A 21,655-nucleotide genomic window follows, 5' to 3' on the forward strand; every position below is an offset into this window, starting at 1 on the left:
TTGCAGTGATGATATCCACTGTGATAGATCACTTTGTAACTTTTATTTCCTGTGGCCTTCCTTACCCAAGATGGAGATAGTACACTCCAGCATAAATACTAACCCATGATTGAACTGATACTGTTACAGGAAAATGTATGAGAGGGTGGAAGCAGAAATATTTCTGCCTTTACTTTCTGCACAACTTTTACACTAATGTGATTTATCAGCCTTTAAAATATAGAACTAATTCATATTAATTCTCATTCCCCTTAAGAGAATAAGTCTGTTACATTTCTTGGGACTACTTGAGAAACAGAAGGAAATAGAGCTCTCCTGTGTAAGTGCAGGTTTACAAGATGGAATGAAAAAACCCAAATTCTCCAGTGGGAGTTTAGCATCACCTCCAGTTCATACAAGCCAAGGAGATAAAGTGTTCTTGCATTACACAATGCAAACCTGCAGGTTCCACTCAGGGCTGCACTTCACTTCCTATATCAGACAAAAAGTTTATTAATTTCAGTGGGCAGTCTCTTTTTCTACCTTTAACCAACCATGCAAATTTCTCAAAAAATAACCTCCATGTGTACTGGCATTCCCATGAATTTCTGTGTTACTATAAAGCATTTATAGAATAAAATATGTTCTCTTTGGACAATACAACCTGATCACCCCATTGATTAATTTTTCTGTACAGTGCCAACAACTGCAAGCATGGTTATTACTGAAATGGGAATGCATCTTGTTGAGATAAGGTGTATAATATCATCTGAAATGAAGAATAGCCTCTGTACATCCAAGGAAGAATAATTTAGCATACTGCTTGTGTTCGGTATCTTGAATCTCAGAGGGAATCTTGGTGACCTTTTTCTAACCTTTGTCTGATGCAAGAAAAAGAAAAATGTGATTTCCCATCTGCTCAATTTAATAAAGGTTACTTAGTGAATTAACTAGGCCAGTGTGCTCATCAAGAGGAGAAATGGAATTCTCTGAACATCACAGTGTCAGTTTCAATTAGTGACATGGATACCAACATCCGCAGCAAATCTCATTTTTCTTTTTATCAGCCAGCCTCCATCAGGAACAATGGAATAGGTTTGCACTGCAACAAAGAGCAGCAGCAATTGGGAAGCTAGTATTTATTTTCACACCCCACCTTTTTAAGATCTTTTTTTAAATCTTAGAACCAGTCTGAATAAAGGGTGTGCCTAGAATGCTGTGTGTATAAACCTGCATTTTCCATTACATTTATCTGATTCAGTATCTTTGTCCTTAATACCCATACGAAGTCTAAGCAGTCATCTTGCAAGAAAATAGAACAATAGCTCCAAAAAGGTGACAAAATTAATTTGTTAAGAATTTTTACAGAATATTTGTTCAGCATGGTAGAAAGATTTTTTTTTTCTTTAGGAATAGTGTGAAGAATAACCTTCTTTATGTGTTTGCTTTGTGTCAATTCATGTTTTCTCCATGTATCTCCTACAAAGTGTTGATGAAAGCTTAAGGCAGGGAAGTCTGGGGTTAGTCTAGGTCATAGGCACAGGTTGTTCTGGCAGATTACACCCTAAACAGACATGCTGAGCAGCCTATACTATGGGTACCTTTCTGTCTTATGTTGGTCTATAGGGAAGTGTTTCAAGCAACTGCAGCCCAAGCCTTTTACTTTTTCAATTTGATTCATGTGAATGCCAGCACTGAGAGTGACAAACGTCTTTTAGGATAAAGTTTAAACAACAGTTTTTCATTAAAGAAATTCACATACAGATTCTCCCAGTGGTTGATTCCAGACGATACCAGATTAACCTGCAAAAATCTGTTAATTTTTATTTACTTTATTATACAGTAACCCAACTACTTACTGGTCATTTTTCTGTGTGTTTCTATGAAAAAACCAAGGGTCTGCATAAAGTTGATTAAGGATTTTGCCTTAACACTTTCAAATTTAATAGGATACATAGCACAGCTGTGTGTAACAACAGAAATTCAGATTTTACTTGAGGAAATCTTGTTCAATCTTTCCCTTTACTCTGTTTAAGAGGACAGAGTAAGAAGACAATAAAACATATATCTAAGATATAGCTTAGAAGATTCTTAGTTTACATTTAATATAAAATACACCTTAGGAAAAAAGGGCCAACAGCTAAAGGAATACTTCTAAAATGTTTTAGAAAAGTAAAGTATTTGAGTAGTCACTACTTCCAAATTAACATGCTCAACAACCACTTAAATAATGCCCTAAATTGTCTAAATGATGTACTATCAAGAGTCAGAGATGACTGGTCAAAGCTGAAAGTTTCCTCCTTCTCAGTACTCCTTTTCATTTATAAATGATTAAATAAAAATAAAACCCTGACAAAATGCTCTCAGTTGTTTCAGAACAATTTCTTTAACCCTGTGAACCTTCTTCCTGCTCCAGTCACTCACAGATCTGTGGCATAAGACAGGCTGACCATAGAAACATGTTACTGGACTCCGTTTTTGACAGAAAAAACAATTCCTTCACTATGATATGACAGAGGCCATCAAATTGATGTATTTTATTTGTTTACCTAGTAAAATAAAATACAAAGAAGTTCCTAATATCCAGTATGGGTTTATATCAATATGAAATGTGGTAGTGCAAAATTAGATAACAATACCTTTAGTGAATTAGTTGCCATCTGAAAGGGATGTAATTTTAATTTGTTATACTTTGACAAATCAACAAAACAATACCATTGGTTATTGCTGTGATACAGTAGGCTAAATGGAGAGTTGATGCAAAATTCCTTCATGTTTGGACAGTCATCATTCCAATCACACCACACACGAGTCCCTTTTTACCCTGTCACAAATCTTTCTGTCTGACCATGGGGCAAATCAGTTACATCCTCTGTGCCTCAGGGCTGCTCTCTAAAAGGAGGAATGAAATACATTATGCTCTCACAGCAGTGCTGATAGCATTCTGCACTGAAGATTGCCAGACATGAAATATTACATTGAGTAAAATTATCTTAGTCATTAGATGAGCACTTGTTTCTGATTAAGCCTACAAGGCAAAATGTAGCTCATTATATTTGATCAAATAAATTGTTATTACCACAGAGCAGGGCAAATAAATGCAGCAACTCCTTAACAGAAATGCTGGCCTGGATCCTGCCAAGAGTTTATCTTCATTAACAGTGCTGTGTGGCATACTTTAGCATTGGTTTCAAGGAAACCACATTTCTTGTGAGATCCTTTCCACAAAAAAGTGCATGTCTGGTCTGTTCAACAGATGAGCTGTCAGCAGTTTTTGCAAGGCAAAGGCCATAATTTCCTAATAAATTCAGCATGATCAAGAGACATGGAGCCACTTGTGCTGCAAAACATCTGCCAAAGCTCTGCCAAAGCATCATGGCTTGAATTCTGGTTGTTTTGTATTACTCGAACTTGCCTGTACAGCCATTGTCACAGCCTCAGAGGCTGCTGAGATCAGTAAAATTCAGCATGTTCAATCTTCCTAGGAATCATCATCTCTACAACAAAAACCCCATACATTCCCCCTTTCCCTCTATTTGCAAAACTCATTGTAGATCCATGTTTTATTTCGGCCCTTGAAATACAAATCTTACCTGTGTCAGTTTTCTGAAGTTAGTATCTTACTTTCTGGAATTCACACATAGGTTCACAAAACCAAACATACAGACCCTTGCTACAGAAATTTTCTAAATTTCTTCTAAACTGCATTTCTTTGGAAAAAGGATGTAACCACTAACATACACCTTGAAAACTAAACTGCATTATTCTAAGCAACACAGAAACATCATCCTCAATGAGATCCAGCTGTAAGATGAGCCCTAAATTTGTCTCTGTGTGACACAGCTGTAAAACCCTCATTATTTGTCAGTGGAGATTCAGTCACCAAAAAGAAGTATAAAGAATTATTCAGCTAAACAAGTCGGTATCTCTATTATAATAAATGCATTGCTTTCTTGATTCCTTTTAATGTATTGACCTGATCCTTGAATATTGTGGGTGTTAATGCACTTGGCATTCCAGAAAGATAGTTATCTGTAAATGTCTTAATCTGGAGGTGAATCCCTAGTCTAATAAAATAAGTAGAACATAAATTTAAAAAACCTATTATTTATTGATATTCATGTTAGAAAATGAATTACACTTACTAAAAAACCCCTCAGGTTCCAATTATAGTAATAAGAAAAGGAAACAGGATTTTATTTCAGAAGTCTTTTCCCACAGTTTACCTTTAGATGCCTTTGATGAGAGATAAGGACCTGCAACATTTTTTGATAAGTAGGTTCTAATACTGTTGTCTTGAGATATAAGAGACTCACCTGTTCTGCTGCCTCTCTTTTGACATTATAGGTATCCAAGTGTTCTTGGAGCTCTAGAACACTGAATTTCAATGTTTCTAGCAGGCCACAAGACAACAGCTGGAAGATAAAAGCAATCAAACTAGTCATGTAACATCTGACTATAACCCACACAGTCTAATATCTAAATTACATTATACAGAATCTCACGTTCACATTTGGAAAAACAAATTAGAATTAGCTGGCCATGTCATTTGTGACAAGCAAGTGAATTAACACATGCAGCTCTGCCATTTAAATCAGTGAACAACAGTTTTAATTCCAAAATAAGAAGAGTAGTACCTAGTTAACATGTGAAAGAGAGATTTCAAAGCAATTTTAAGGTCTTTCATAATGAAGATATTTGATACACACATACAACTAGTGTAAATAAAACAGCTTGTAGAAGGAAGGAAAGGTACTGCTGCTGGATTGCTCCTGTAGCAACCTAAGGAGTATCCACTGAGGGTTACTTGCTCTTCTCAATATACAAAATATACTACCAGAAAAGCTTCTGCATTCTGACAGGACTTGGTCAAAGCAGGAACCACTGGATATTTGATTATTACTACTATCTACTATTAATAACTGCCTCTTTTAATATGGTATCAGTCTTTTTCCCTCAAGGACTGCTACCTCAGCTTTCTTCCACACAATTTCTCCCTGTAGTTTTATTTTCACTCAGGTTTTCTTATTAGTCCTTCTTCTGACGCTTCCTGTAATAAACATCTCTAACATGACGTTTCCTCCCTCACACTGGTCAGTCCTTGCACACAATAACAGCTCTGTACTTTATCAGTGAGAATTGATCTGACAAACAGGTTCATTTAATTTTCATTATTTGGAGAGGAAAGATTTATTTATACAGTATTTGTCAATGTAACAACACTAATGTGTGCATGTCCATGTACACATGTACGTATTTGTGTGCTATATTAATTTATATCCTTTTTATATTTGTGTTTATATAGATTTGGTTTTTTATTTTATAATACACATGGTGTTTTAGTTAGGCACTAATGTAGCTTTTCTTAAGGCTTCTTATCTTAAAGAAATATCTTTTTTTTGTAAATTTCTACTGCTTTTAAAGTGACATAATAAAAACCAAAAAACATTACAGGTGGTTCCCTTGAAATGCACTATCTGTATCATGCTTTTTTCATTCTCATATTCTTAAGTGAGAGCTTAAGAAAGAGTTGCCCCTTAGTAGCAAGGGAAAAAAAGCAGGACAGTAGAAATGTCTCACACAGGGCATTAAGGCCAAAGATCCATGTACCTCAGCCCTGCAGCTGACAATGTCTAATAGCAGTTGTTTAAAGAAGGGCAAACGTGGTGATCCACCTGCCCCAGAGTGCTTTCAAAGCCTCTGTCAATGTATTGTTCTGCATATTTAAAGGATCTGTCCAGGGCTACTTCTTCCATGAATTTCTTTAGTGGCTTTTTGAAAACATGAACAGATACCATAAAAAGTGACAGCATTTCACAGTTTATGTATCACATGAAGGACCTTGGTTCTGTATGTTTTTTAGGTTACTGCTAGCTTAATTTGATCACCCTTAACATCAATTAAGACAAAAGAAAATATTTTCTATCACTTATCCATGATAAGACATTGATTGACAGATTTATCTTCTAAAGGGCTAAAAATCCTAGCCTACATACTCATATCTTACATGTACTTATTTCATCATCCTTGTGTTGTGATCTTTCTTTAATTTTTTCCAGCACTACTACATTTGCTATGAGAGCAAGGGACCAAAACTGCCCCCAAAATTCAGGATGTAGGTATACTGGGAATATGTACATTAACTCAGTGATATTTCCTGTTTTGCTGTCTTCTTTCTTGATAATTCTAGCACAGGGGTTTTTCTGCCTGCTGCTAAACACTGAGCTGACTTCTTGGATTAGTATCTATTATAATGAGGATTTCAACTTGCATGACAACAAATAATTCCAAGTCTTCTCATTGTAGATTTGTAGTGAGAATGTTCTTCCCATGCATCACTGAATATATACATAAAACAATATAACAGAAAAATGCAAAGTTGCTGCTAGATAAACAATCTTCCTTCTTCTTACTTGTGCAGAGAACATAGAATAAATATGAACAATCAGGGAAGGTAAAGAGTAGTAAGGGATTTAAAGTGATATCTACTAAGTTTCCATACTGTTCACTGTTACAGCTGGAACCTATTTTTTAAGAAAATGCATTTCTCACTGGTGGTTTCCAGTGTTTATGATACACAGTGGCCACTTAAGATTTTAATTCCCTTCTGATTTCAAAGAGTTTCTTTTTTCCATATATTAAAACATTATTTTGTATGTTACATGAAAGGTTTAAGCAGACAAATATTCCAACATGCAGGTTTGAGATTCTTACCGTTTCTGCATCCACAAAGACTGTTGGACATTCTGAACATAACATCATCACTTCCAGAGAACTTTTAAACTTTGTTCCAATGCGCTGTAGACTTTCACCAAGAAAGCTGACTGAATCATTTGTAATAGATACAAACTTTCTTTGAATGGTCTAAAAGTCAAATCAGAAAAACATTTATCTTACATTGTGTTTTACTACTCTTCCGGCTTTTTAGGTAAGAATTTCAAAGCAAATTTCTATCCTGACAAGTCTCTATCAAATTATGTTTTTTCATTAAATGAAAAACTAATATGCAATTTTCTCTGAAGAGTTATGTAAAATCAACTCTGGAAAATGCAATAAATCAATAAAACCAGCCAGTATCTGTAGAAACAAGTACTCCTTTCCTACCTAGGCCTCTAGCCTTAGTATAGGTAGATGGCTATTTGCCTTTACACAGTACAGACAGTTCAATTTATTTTCAAGTGTTTGTGTTGCAGAAAATTACAGAGTTTGATGAGTCAGTATGCAATCTGTGTAGCACAATCTGTGTCCAAAACTGCCACCTGCAGGATTTCTACCTTCTTCAAAAATCAGTCCTGAGTTTATCATAATCCTGAGATTATGCAGAGTGTCATGTCAGCCTAATGGAATACTGCAATCTGCTATGCACTATTTCATTAATCCGGGAAGCTACATGTAGAAAAAAAACTATATAAAGATTATACAGACAGCTGCAAAGTTAAACAAAGGAAGAAGGAGCCAAAAGGTAAAATGGAAAGGTTCAGTCAAACAAGGACTTCCAAGTATCACTTGATCATGTTAACCCTCCTCTGTACCCAGTAACAACTCCTCAGCAACATTTTTTGCCCATGCTTGAACATTGGTTTGCTATTGTGCAGAGCAGCTGACTTTCCAGCTGTTAAGTTTCATCCTTCTTCCTCAGCTCCCTTGTTAATGAGCACAAGAGAATATGAGCTCTCATTTTACCACTTTCAGGAAATGAATGAATGTGTGAAAACCAACTGCAGCTAAGCTTTGGTATAATACAGGCAAACCAAATCCCTGATGTCTAGACAAAGCAAGAGACAAAAATCTACAACCTGTAACAGAAATTTCATGGCACTGTGGCCATGAAAATAGTTTACCATAAAATGGAAAATGGGTATAGATGTGAAAACAAATTACTCCATGGGAAAGGCAGAGCATGAATTCTTCCCATCTAAGTTACTGCCCATACATGGGATAAAATGTGCTAGTGTGCATCTTTCACTGAGGAATTTATTATGATATGCCAAACAGCAAGCAAAATTAATATCAGAGATACAAGAAAGGGCTGGAGCCATAAAATCTTGTTCTGAATATTACCGTAGCTCATTTGGCACATTGACTGTATGTAAAATGAATTAATTATACTTATTCTACCCCATAGGAATTTGGAAAGAAGCATTACTTTTAAAATGTAAAATCTCATCCCCTACATATAGGGAGAAGGGAGCCAGAAAAATTAAGCCATGGGTATTTTGTGTTGGATAGCAGATCTATGAGGTAAATAGAGTTAAAAAGAGGCATTTGAAATATCCAGCTCCAGTAGATCTCCTGGTGTTTCAATTACTTCTCTGCAGAAAGAAACCTTTTTCTCTCAAGACAGATGCAAGATAAATTCATTAATGTTTGTCATGCTGTGATCCCATAATAATGACTCCCACAAAAAAAACCAAAAACAAAACAAAACAAAACAAAAAAACCAAACAAAAAAACCCAGAAAAACCCCCAAAAAACAGGAGAAAGACATTAATTCTGTAATCATCACAGAACCCAGGTAATGGTCAGAAAATAAAAGAAGGGACCCAGCCTGGACTAAGAGCTTACAAGAAACACTGAACTGATTTTTTTGAGCTTTTCTCAATTTTTGCTTATTTTCTGAGCAGGTTCACTCCTAGGCAATGAATACAGCAGATATCCTATGGAAAAATAGGGTATGACAGTGTAACATTACTTCAGCAGTGTTTTTCTGGTCTGCTTTTAATTTGCTATCTAAAGCTTCTTGCTACCATAATCCTGTGGCTTTTGCAGTTTCAAGGGGAAGACCAGTTTTAGAACTAGGGGGAAAGGATTTCAGATGAGCAATCACATACAGAGAATTCACTGACCTGAAACAATCTTGAGAAGACATGAAATGTATAGACAGCACAGGATCCATCTGTGTCTGACAGCATCTGATTGACGTGGCAGCGCCAGGCCTGCTCTTCGTCATCGTAGGCCACGGGCTGGAAAGCTGCCAATATGGCAGAAAGAAAGGGGGAAGGAGGAGGGGAGGCCTGCACTTCTGGGAAACCATCCTGTTCTTCTTCATCTTGGCTACAAACAATAAATAACAGAAATTACCTCCTCAGCAAACTTTTTAGGAAGAAAACACCTTCATTTTGGCAAGAAAAAAAAAAAGAATTTTGGATTCAGAATAGCATTTTGTAAAATAAATAACAGATCAACTAAGGTAACTACGAGACAAGAAAAGAGTAAACAATCAAAAACTTTTGCTACTGCAATGTATTAAAAATTGCTTATACTCTCCAAAATTTACTACCACATGTCAGTTCTACACAGAACTAGAGACAAAGAGCTATCTGGAGGTTATATATAGGTATATAAAGCACTATATATATGGACACCACTTAGAAACAGGCATCTTCTTCTTGCCCCCAATAACTGAAGTAACATCCCATTCTTCAAATTTTTATTGATCTGAACAGATGGTCCACCAATATCTGCAGCAAGTTTTAGCCTTCCTTAAGGGAAGCACAAGAGCTCATTTAGCAATGTAATAGTGTTTTATAACTGTCTTAAGTAACAGAAGCAAATGGAGATAGATCAAAACACTCATTTTTATGGGCAATCAGTTTAACAGGCCTTTGTTCACAGAACAGTCTGCTGTCACACTTTCCATTAGGCACCAAACATCCAATAAAAATATCAAACTATAAATTAATCAATGCTACTACTTCCAATCATTAAAATAATGATTAAGCTAAAACATTCTGTATTACAAGGGATGATACATTTTGACATTTCTTCTTGTATAACTGTATGTAGACAGCACAAATATGTGTAGGACGATTGCAAATATACAGACAGTTTATTAAAATAATCTTTTAAATTACCTACAGTTTTTCTCTATGACAACTGCCTCATCCACAACAGCACTAAGTACATCTTAAACAAGACTTAAACATGTCTTAAACAAGAAGTATGGGTGCTGATTTTAACTAACTAGTGTACCAATGCTATCACCTCTGTCACTCTTTAGACTAGAGCTATGCGGTTTTTCATTTGCTTGCTTAGTGTAAATAAAATAAAACCTTAAGAGATTGTTCAGTTGCAAATGAGGAACTAAACTGCTCTTAACTGGTACTAGCCTTGAATTCTCACAAGGCATATGCAGTAGGTCAAGTATGGGATCACAAGAAACAAGTTTCTGTCTCTCCTGGTAAAACCTTCTCAACCAACTTCTTTTGTGTCTCCTGTTGTCCTCTTTTCCGAAAAAGCCTCCTTAAGAGATCTCTCTGGAAGAAGATATCAAGTCTGTGTACCTATATATACCAAGTTTCTCTATTATTCAATCTAAACTTCTGAACAATTTTAAATATGAACAAGCCTATGATCAATGTGGATTTTGTTTGTTTTGGTTTGTGGGTTTTATTTGTTTGTTTGGGGTTTCTTATTCCTTTTCCTTCCTTCTTAGACCATTACTTCCAGGGGACTTAAGAGTTTCACTTTAACTGTGATTCAACCAGCTAGGACTAACTTTAACTTTTCCTCTCAATAGTTATTTTTGCTCTCCTTAATTAATCAAAAAAGATGTTATTTTACTTTAAAATATCTTAGAAATATACAGGAAATTTATCAACCTTAATAATGAAAATAACCCTCGAGCAAATTCAAAGACAAACTGATCTGACTGCTACAGAAGCTTTGATTTTAAAAAACCCAACTTTTTCTCCTGGTTTTTTTCATGTCTTTGGGTACTGCTGTAAGTCAGAGCAGTTCAAGAGCCTTTCTCTGTTATACTGTCTGCAGCTAATTTTTCACATTTCTGTCCTACTGATGGTGAAGAAAAGTGCTAATTTCTTTTATTCGAGAATTCTCATATTTTCCTGCGCAACTGTTTTCCTTGTACCAGAAACAATTGCTGGAAAAAAAACTGAGTTTAGGTGCTATAACAGGCAAGACTGATCAACCATTATTTCAGATATGCAAACCATCATTTTATATTTTTGTATTTTGGGATTAATGAAAATCTCCATACCATAGAAAAGCCTGTTTGATAATGCACTGATAACATGTAATTTGTGTTACTTATAACCAGTATTAATCTTACCTAGACAAACCAGAGAAGTCAGCTTCTTCTTCTTCACATCTCTCATCTAGCTCTTTCAAAGCAAGAGTGACATCCTCTTCACAGACAGATTCAGAATAGCTTTCAGGAGCTGCTGCCTCTACCAGTTCTGGGGTCTCTTCCAGCTCCAGAGACTCGTGACAGACCAGACATTCTTGCTGCTCATGTAGTAGGTACGAGCCAGTGTCTTCACTAGCAGTGCTAATCTGTTCATCCCTCACTGCTGAACTGCCTTCCTGTGAATCACACATCCTTTCATTAGTGTTACTGTCAGGGCCTGTGTATTCTTAGCAGTTTTTATTATGGTAAACTAACAGTTATAAAAGATTATTTACAAATATTTACTTTAACTATTCAGGTCTTTGGCTTGTGTACACAGTTTTAGTGGGGCAAAGACAGGCAGCCTATTTGTAATGTTTATAACTTCTGATAAACATTAATATCCTAGAATGTGACTTATGTAGAGCAAATACAATTTCTCAAATACATTTAATTAAGTCTGCTAGAGAATACTGATAGAAAAATATGCAAACAGCCTCAAACTTAGTGAGATCAAACAAACCCAAGACTTTCATGTTTTACTTTTCTAGGTAAGCATCAAAATGACTGCCTCACGCTTGCCTTTGGAGTCTAGAGCAAGTACCAGAACACTTTTTCTCCTTTCCACTCTCCATTTTAATAAATTTCTAAAGTATAACTACTTAGCAACAGTGTAATAGATAAACAGGAGAAAAGGGACATTCCACTGTTTTTATCATTTTGCCATTACTACTAATATGGGCATCTTTTAAGGGTTTTACCCTGAATCTCTAAATGCAGACTTTCATTAACAGGCAATTACAGAGAGAGGATAATTAAACTCATGTAGGTAATATTGAAACAACCCTTTCTCCCTTCCTCCATTAGCATTAGCATCACTATATTGAACAGACGAATTAAGATTCAGGTAATTTATGATGAATTAATTTGAAACCTTTATATTGGATTTCTCTGTGGAATAAAAATAACACTTGCTATTTCCTAAAGACACAAATTACCACATATTTTCATTCTTAGTATGCTGGTCTTTCTCTACTGGCATATCCAAAACTGGTCAAGGAACCTTTGGACAGCCTCTGAGCATACACATAATTTCATGGTTTTCAGCAGTTGAAACAGATCCTCTGAGACATGAAATAACTGTATACATATTAGAAAGGAAAATTCAGCTTTAAACATAATTTTCTTTCACAGTGATCCTAACCAAATCTCACTTTGACTATGGTACTCCTCAATGTGACACTGCTGACATTTGACACAGCTAGTGACTTCACTTATGCCTCTTTTGTTAAAGTAAAATCAGGAAATTTTTTTCACAGAAGAGTCATTTTGTCCTACCGAGCAGCTGAGGCACATGGGAATGCAGGACACTTTTACAAAACCTCAACAAAATACTTTGGGTTGAACCAATGGTCCATTTCTGTTACAGGTGCTTACACAGGATACAGAATTGCACTGATCATGACTGGTAAATATACACATGAGAGATGCACTTTTTGAAAATACACTTATTAATAATAAATTTACTGCCAAGTTTAAATCTTCATAGTGCCATGACTCCTGATTTCATTCTCAGTGTGTCATTGGACATTACTCCCAGCATGAATATTCTTTAAGTATCTTAAAAAGCTGATTTATATAGTTATATGGTTACCAATGCCACAGAACCTTGGGAAAATTACTTCTACTAAACTACTCCCTCACAAATCTACAGTGCAAGTGAGTAAAACAGAGAATCATCTTAGTCAGACACTTTCATATGCATTAGCCTGTAACACATATTTTTGAACAAAATTATTCTTCTCAGAGGCACAGTAAATTCTTTACTGGAAGGTGAAACGTCTTTTTTGCATTTTCTGGGAATCAGCCAAATGCATTTAAGTGAACAATTAATTTAAATACAGCATCCCTATGAGACAAACAAGGAACTCAATTCATCTAACCAGCACACTCTTGTTTATGAATAATGGCTTCAATTTTTCCCATATTGTCTTAGATAACTTAGATACTTATTTATATTAAAAACATTTTGATAACTGACAGTTGGCATACAATGAAATGCTTGTGCTGAGAGAGCTTTATAATAAAGTATAGGAGCACAGGAAAAAACAACTGCCCTATGCTACAAGTTGTACAGTATAAGTATTCAGAATAAAATCCATTTTACTGGCTTCATAAATATTTCAAGATGAGTCAATCATGTGCATATTTTCAAGCTCATTCTGGTAAGAGGCGTAAGGCCAGCTCACTTTTTGGGCAACAAAATCCAACCAGATATCTAAGTCTTGTAGAGCAATAACTGTGAGTGTTTGAATTTTGCTTGAAGAAACCTGTATAGTTGTCCAAATCTCATATTCTAACAAGCCCAAAATAAACCTGCAACACATCATAGCTAGTGAATGCATTTGTATGCACCTGCAGTAATTTTTTTTATTTATATACAGCAATTCATTCTGAATGCTGCCTGGTCATAGAATTATTTTACAGCCCAATTTAAATGTTTTCCATATTTTAAAATTACAGTGGTGCTTTTTTGTGTGAATATTTTCACCTGAATTACAGCAGTATAGTGATTTTATAAAGGGAGCTGCAGAAGAACAATGAATTCTAAGGGCAGTCTTAGAAATAACTATGAAAATGTAAAAATTAGTTACAGCTGAGGATGTACCACACGCCAGCAAGGGAGAAGACAAAAGTTTTTTATGGTGAATTTAATTCTATAAAATTCCAGCTTATATATTGCTTCTTGCTTCTGAAATCTTAACATAAAGTATCTATTCTGTGTGCAAAAAGTTCACCCAGATGAGGTGTTCTTCCTCAAACAAAATTCTTTTGTATGAGAAATGGATGTTGTAGAGGAGCACAAGAAGTGACAACAATTTGTTTGACAATCTAAGCACAGGTGCTCTGCAACACCTGAGACAATTTATCAACAGCAGTGTAATGAAACACTTTTTTTAAAAAGCACATAGATAATCATAATGGGAAAATAGGAAAAGATGTGGGGGAAAGCATTTTATGAGCATCACAATATTACACCTGTAAAAGGTGAGGATTTTATTACAGGAAATCAGCCATGCTCCCTTTATTGGACTCTTTTGTTACAGTTTTCTTCATTAAATATTAGCTATATCTGTGGTCTGCCTCTTAGTAAGAGCAATTTTTCTAGTAGCAAACAGATAAACTGGAGCCTTTAGAAACTTGAACTAGTCAGTAAATTGTTTGAACCAGGTTGGCTGAAGACTCATTCTTAAGTGTCAACAGTGCACTCACTGGTTAGTCAAATAAACATAGGAATGGCTTAATTTTCTGGAATACTCAATAAAACTTCATGCATAGTTAAAGATAGGATTGGCTAACACTATGCAAATAAAAATAAGATTTCTAGTAGCATAAATAATTTTAAATGAAGAGATAAGAAGTCCACCTAAACCAAGCCACTTAGAGAAAAATTGTAGCAGATGAGAGTTTGTTTTAAATTAGGGATGTCTTTTTAAATTTTTAATTATTCAAACATTTGAAAACACAATAAACTGAAGTACTCACAGATTTGCAGGCGGCCATTAGCTTGAAATCTGTCTCGGTCCACATGGGCCTTTCCAAAAAAGTATACCACTAGCATCTGTAGTCCTTACTAAAGGATTATTTAATGGAACCAACTGCTAACACAGCTGGCCTGAGGTTTTATTCCCATATAGCACCAATCACAACCCAAAGAAAGCAAAACAAAAAAGGTGGGGGACAGGGGAAGAAAAATAAAAAAGTATTGGAAAGAAAATGTCGCTCAAGAAGAATTTCAACCATATCAAGTAAAAGCATTTTGAATATTAGCCTGTTTCATTCTGCACCATGAAATGATCATGATCAGCCCTTCGAGAATATTTTTAACCTGTGGCGAGTTCCCTCAGTCCATCCAAGAAATCTCCATGCTGAGGGAACATTTTGTAAGAACATGCCAACAGGTCAGAAATATTAAAAGCAAATCAACTAATCAGTGTAACAGACGAAAATTCAGTTGAAAAGAAAGCCAAAGTTGCTACTAAAACTAGAAGGAGCTCAAATCAGCCATGCACCAGCCCCCATTTCTCCCCACCTCAGGCAGCTGGTTGCTAGAGTTATCTAGAGAAGAAGCCTCCAAACTTGGGGTCTCAGTTCTGATTTGAAGCACCTCTTCTGTTCCCACACTGCTAGTGGAATCTTGAGACTGAAGTGATAAACCAGCATGATCTGACACTGTTTCATCCATGGCAGAATCACTGATTAACTAAGACAGAAAAGAAAGAAACAAAATTCTTCGAAGGAAACACAGATTTCAGGTAAAGAATACATTAGTTCTGAAATAGGTTGTTTCAGTATTATTAGCTATCTGAATTTATTCACATATGATGGATTTCACAGCTTTACACTAGAACTATTACAAAGCATCACCTGCATTTCTGCAACATTTCACTTTGAAAAGAAGTTTTTCCTTTAAGGAAAATTATTTTCTTTCTTATTTTAGAAGTTCTTTTTGCTAGACTGAAACTCTTGAAAAGCAGAGCATTTTGTTGGGAGCAACATTAATACAGACTTTGCCTAAAGTCTAAAAAGCAACATGCACATCAAGCTGCTCCCCATCAAGTCAACCTTTTCTTAATTTCATTTATGTAATGCAGAGAGACTTTTGAGTGGCCAGCATTCTTGATTTTCCTAAGTTATATGTACACAGGTTTCAAAATCCATAATTAATTTAGCAATTTCTGTGCTTAGACCTCCATAGGACCACTTAATGCTCTTAATCTTATTTAGCATTTGGAGTGGTTTTTTGATCTAGAAATCCACAAAGATACACACTTTATATATAATAGATGCAATTTTGTGCTTATATTTAAAAACACGTAAGTGTAAAGACACTACACAATTAAGAGCGTTCTAAAATTATAAATTATGTACCATCAATGTCATAAAGTAACTTTTTTCCTTCATTGATGCTGTAAAAAAGAAGCTTAGTCACATTAACTTAGTTCCTTACTATGTCACTTAGGCTGAAAGTGTGAGCCACACTTATCTAATAAATGTGTTAGGGAAAGCTTAAGTTCTCAGATTTCTTCCACAGAAAAATAACCTACCATCTGTGAACGAGACAGTATCTGACTTGCAGTCAGTGCTGCTTCTTCTTCTGAAGACTCATCAGTATCCTCCTGGTTGGTCAAGTTCAAGCTGGGTGTGCTGCCGGAGTACTGGCACTCCTGAAGGGACGGTGTGTCTCCTTTGTCAATGCTGTCAAGAGAGCGCCTGCGAACGCCCCAGTTGAAGTTGTCCATGCTTTCACCCTGGAACAGAAAAGTGTGCACACATCTGGTATGTACGAGTTTCAACATAACTAAGTTAATACACAAATGAGACAGAGAAAATATGAGTACTGAATGCATCATGAACAGAGTTTCAATCAGCCCTTTAGTTTTATTAAAATTTTAAGTACCTTGATAAATGCTTGTAAATAAAATATATGGCAAAGGAAGTAGAAATATTTTGAATATCTTCTTGGAAAGTAACTCAGTATGTAATCTAAAACTACATCAGTATTGATTTTATAATCTGACTAGAAAGTACAAACACATCACAGACAACAACAGATGAACAAGCCAGGGCACCAGGCTGCAACTTACCTGCAGCTCCTGGTTAGCAAAAAGGAAAACACATATAATTAGAAAGAACGAGGACAAACACTTAAAGATACTCTAGAGCCAGGGAAAAATGTTTTATTACATAGGATTTGCCAACAGTAAAAGACTGATTCAAGCTCTGGAAAAAAGCTTAATCAAAAAGCTAGTATTTAAAATAATGTCTCTTTCTAATGAGGTTAAAAAAAAAAACAACAAACTGACGACAAAACACTAAAATCAGCATGCTTATGATACATTTCCTCTAGCATAACATGTAAAGCAACTGTTCCAACAAACATTGATGAAGTTCTTTAACTAACACACATGAATCTATACTGACCACATCCAAGTGACAAAACACTATCAACAATAATTATATACAGGGTGTAGAAAAGATGATGTTGTCCCTAACTGTTTTACCAGCTACTTAGTGTCAGTTTTATGAAGTGCACCCTGAATACCAATACCCTGGATCCATGCTTGTGCATTTTCAAGCTGAGATATTTGAGTTTCAAATATCCATCATACTAAGTGGCATCCACATCTTAAAAACACTGTTATTTTAATTCACAAGTACAATAATGGTCTTTGATTTTCTCAAGCACTTCATCAGCCTTTAAGAATTCAGCTAAGCGATATGGAAAACCTGGTGAAGTTCACTTCACCCGTCTACAGTTACTGTAACACCACACCTAGCCCCAAAAAGGGCTCCAAAACTGCCTTAACAGTACCTTGTGTGGTGACTTAAGAAATCACCATGACTCATTAAACATGCAAACTAAACATTTTGCAATCCCTTTCTCTCTTGGTGATTTCTTTTCCTCAAAAGAGGATGAAAAGTTATTGCAAAGCAAAATAATTTCAAGTACAACAAAGTACTACTACTGTGGGCTGAAGCATTTAAGTTTAATCTGGATATTACTCAGATGTTAATGTAAAAGCCCCATTTCATACTGCTGGCATTTAATTATTAGCAATAAAGAACATGCTATATTTTTGGTGAAAAAATAAGACACAGCTCTTATACCAAGCGCACGATTTATATATAACACCCTAAATCTGTGCTATCATATTAGTGGTCTTTTTTTTTTAATTTAGTAGAGCACTACATGCTGCATTCAGGCAAGTAATGAAGAAGAAACTGTCTTTTCTTAATTATGACCTGCCATTAAAATAGCACAGAAAGTGAAGTTAAAGGTTAACTTCATTTGGTAAAGTATTCAACTTCTGCTATCCTATCTGTCAAGTCCTGTCTAGTGTTAAACCAGTGTTTAAATACTACTGAGACTCAATTCTGAACTTGTATTCAATACAGGAAATGGCGTCTGAATAGTGTGTGGTTACATCTATGCAATAGACCATAACGAGCCTGTACTTTTCCTAGAAGGTGCAAATTCTGGCTGAAGTTAAGCAATACACAGGAAACAAGAGGAAAGCAAGATAAAACTAAATAATTAGGGGGAAACCCTGTAAAGAGGTCTAGATAATTCAAGAGAAAAACAATCAGTGTTTAGATAGGTAGATATTCTTAGTAACTTGTGGACTCATGACCAGCAAGGATATCCATTACTATTTCAATAGTTTGCATAGTCTGTAACAAAACCACTGCAAGAAACTACAGAACATTCTACTTTTTCCTTCCCAGTCCTTTTATAGTCATACTTTTAAGCTTCAGCAAATTCTGGTCTGAAGCATTTTATTGATCTGAAACAAGTAACAGTTGTTAACAGAATCTTCACTATTTCTCAATACTTAATTTTGTTTTACCTTCCCTCTCTCTTTTTGACAGGAGAAGTAGAAGAAATACAAGAACTGCAATATACCAGATATAATGTAAAAGTCAAAGCAAGCAATTATAGAGAGCAAGTCAATCATATATAATGAGATAGTGTATCATACAGTTTGTTACTTTGAAAGCTTTTCATCAAGTTCTCAAAATCCAGAAACATATCAGAAACAATAATTATGCCATTTTCTTAACACACTGTTCCATAATTAAGTTTTTTCCTGCATGGTACCCAGGTGCTTATGCTGACATTGGCTTATACTGTCATACGACTTCACTTTCAGGTAAAGTCACTTAAATCCCTCCAATAAAACCTCAACTCTTTCCTCCAAAACCAGCCAACAATTTGCAACAACTTAACCCTGCAAAGTTTTTGGCCCAGGTTTCTCTATCTAAATTCCACCATGTCATAAATTTTTCTGAATTGGATTAGCTAGTAGGGCTGCCAATTCCTTGGAGTTGCACCAACACAACCTTATTTTTAAAATGCTCTCAAATGGAAATACACAGAAGAAACCCCAAGGTCTCACCTCCGCATCTTCCAATTCAACATCTAAAAAGTCAAAGTCTTTAAAAACTCCAAATTGCTGTTCACTGGTATTGTCTTCTACAGCCACTTCCTCCTCTTGAATCACTTCTTCTGTTGCTGAAATTAGACTAGTTTGTTGATCTCCAACTTCCAAGTCTTCATTAGAAGAAAACACAACCTGCAGATATAGGTAAAAACAGAAGTAAGAACTTCCAATTTCTGTAACTCCAAAAGTCAGCTATCCTGCTTCCTGCCATTTAGTGGAATTAGTGGCAGGCAGCGTGTCTACCCCAGTACTGGTAACACTTGGCTTCAAGACTAGTTGGATTTAAAACTACATCTTGAAATTAGTGGTATCGTTCTGTCCTTAATGTAACTAAGAGTTACAAAGATATAAATAGAGAGAAAAACATATCACCCAAACTTCATTTTCATAACCACAATATCAGTCAAATTTAAGAACAAAAGAATCCATCATAATAATCAGCCACATGACACAGACCATACCTACAAACTTCTGTGGAAGGATTGTACACCTTTAAAATGGATCCAATACTGAGCTACTGTGGCCTTCACAAATGACAATATTCTGTTTATTTCCATACACTGTTTTTTAATATGTCCACTTCCAGCTTTCAGGCATCTATTTTTATTTATTTTAGCTTCTTCTACTAGATTCAAGATCCTTCTCCCACCAATATTTTCCTCAGGTAAGAACTGTTATGCCACAATAAAAAACTATGTTCCAGATGATAACCAAGGTAGGCTATCCACTTTGTTTTAAAAGCTGTCAGTGTCATCACCACCATCAAGCATATTATGCCAGTGGGGTTCTTTATAAATAAGTAAAACCATCAACCTATTTTTAATCAACAGTTAAGACTACTGTTCCTATAAATAACCATGTTTCAAGGTATATGACCCATTGGTTATTTTCAATGGATTCGATGATATTTGCAATACAGCATCAACACCCTTGCAGTCCTCAGCTACTGCTACCCCTTTGCTCAAGAGCATCTGTAATGGACTAGGTAGAGAGGTAGTCAGAACAGGAGAGATCTAGTTCAATTCTCTTTTCTAGCCAAGACAACCATGCCCACTGGAGTCCTTGAGGACCAATAGTAATCCATTACTTCTGATTCTTCTTTTTAATCTTTCTATTGGATTTGTGAACTATTGAACCAAAACTAGCTTGTCCAAATCCACTGTTATAACTTCACCAACAACTACAAATGCAATAGCATTCTGCCAGTTGAGTTCAAAAACCAAAACAAACCACCACCACCACTTACCGAAGGATTCTTGGGAAGACCAGAATCTGGACCACACAGAGAAAGCACATTCATTAACTTCTCCCTAGTCCTTCTCTGAAAAATATGCCAAAGAAAACCACATAGCACAGCAGCTTCTCGAGGTTCAGGTAAAAACAGAAAACATTTGCATATTCAACTAGTCATATTGCATATTGACACCCTCTAAAAACAATCTTAAATTTTTTTACTTTTCACCAGTATCAGCTTTTAGTTTATGCTGTATTCATTTACTGTTTTGCTATGACACAATACAGACTTCAAATAACACTTCAATGCATTTTTTTAATACATTCACAAACACTGTCTCTAATATATGCATGAAGTGTTTGAGGCACAATTTACCTGAGATGGCTGTGGTCTCTTCCAGCTGACAGGAACCAGTGCATTTGAATTGGAGCCTGATGAAGTTGAAGAAGTGCTCCGGGTCACAGCAATGACTTTTGGCTTCCCATTTCTACCAGCTGCACTGTGTTGATCACCATATTTATTCCCAATAATTGGAGTCTAGCAAAGACAACAAACAACTTATTAAAATTGAAATCTATATTAATAAAGAGGACATATTTGACTTAAGAATTTAGCATTATATGAATCGTAGGAGGGTTGGTCTGTTTGTAAGCATTCTGTAAAACCCATGTCAAATCCACTGAGCCTCAGTTCACTGAGAAATACAAAGCTGAATACGTGTACCCTATGCAGCAAGGGCCATTCTGCCCACTTGTGTGGCTTTGAATTATGCACATTCTATGCAACAATCCAATTATATTTTTAAACACACATCAAAACCAAATGTGTTTTAGGTTTAAAAGATGCAAAGCTTCTCTGTAGAATCATTCCCTGACATGAACAAATTGTTTTCACAGACCAGCAACTTCACAAATACACACACACTTCTAAAAAAAATCAATTATCAAATTCAACTCTTTTGACAGCAAATGCTAACCCAATGAACTCTGTGGGAATTTATCTTATCTCTCAATTATCCACATGCCCTGAAACTTGAGTAGTGAATGTACTTGCCAATTTATGCAATGTTCCTATGACATCTATATCTCCTATCATATTATCTAGGGTTAGCTTCAACCGAGGGCTCTTACTCCTGATCACTTCTAAAGTTTCTACAATTTTCATGTCTCTACATTACACAGCAGTCACTTGGCCATGCTCCCCTTTTCAGATGTAAATGAGTATCACTGGTGGTAGGGGTGATATTTTTAGCCACAGGAGGTTTTTCTCCAACTGTATCCCTCTTACACTGAATTTCCTACATTTCGT

General features: G+C 35.6%; 1 protein-coding gene across 8 annotated transcripts in view; it reads right to left on the reverse strand.

Moving 5' to 3' along the window:
• Positions 1–21,655, reverse strand: part of FRYL (FRY like transcription coactivator) — a 160,995-nt gene that overhangs the window by 7,712 nt on the left and 131,628 nt on the right. For all 8 annotated transcript variants that reach the window (XM_054290556.1, XM_054290529.1, XM_054290521.1 and 5 more), the window contains 9 exons: positions 20,723–20,884; positions 20,360–20,434; positions 19,069–19,245; positions 16,216–16,419; positions 15,201–15,371; positions 11,051–11,304; positions 8,826–9,033; positions 6,694–6,843; positions 4,296–4,394 (listed from right to left, as the gene is read on the reverse strand). In XM_054290556.1, coding sequence (XP_054146531.1) covers positions 4,296–4,394; positions 6,694–6,843; positions 8,826–9,033; positions 11,051–11,304; positions 15,201–15,371; positions 16,216–16,419; positions 19,069–19,245; positions 20,360–20,434; positions 20,723–20,884 — 1,500 coding nt within the window. The remainder of the gene's footprint in view (positions 1–4,295; positions 4,395–6,693; positions 6,844–8,825; positions 9,034–11,050; positions 11,305–15,200; positions 15,372–16,215; positions 16,420–19,068; positions 19,246–20,359; positions 20,435–20,722; positions 20,885–21,655) is intronic.

The sequence above is a fragment of the Melozone crissalis genome, unplaced genomic scaffold (assembly GCF_028551555.1).
Source record: "Melozone crissalis strain CALT ecotype California unplaced genomic scaffold, PUWL_Pcris_2 ptg000006l_1, whole genome shotgun sequence".
NCBI classification, from domain to species: domain Eukaryota; kingdom Metazoa; phylum Chordata; class Aves; order Passeriformes; family Passerellidae; genus Melozone; species Melozone crissalis.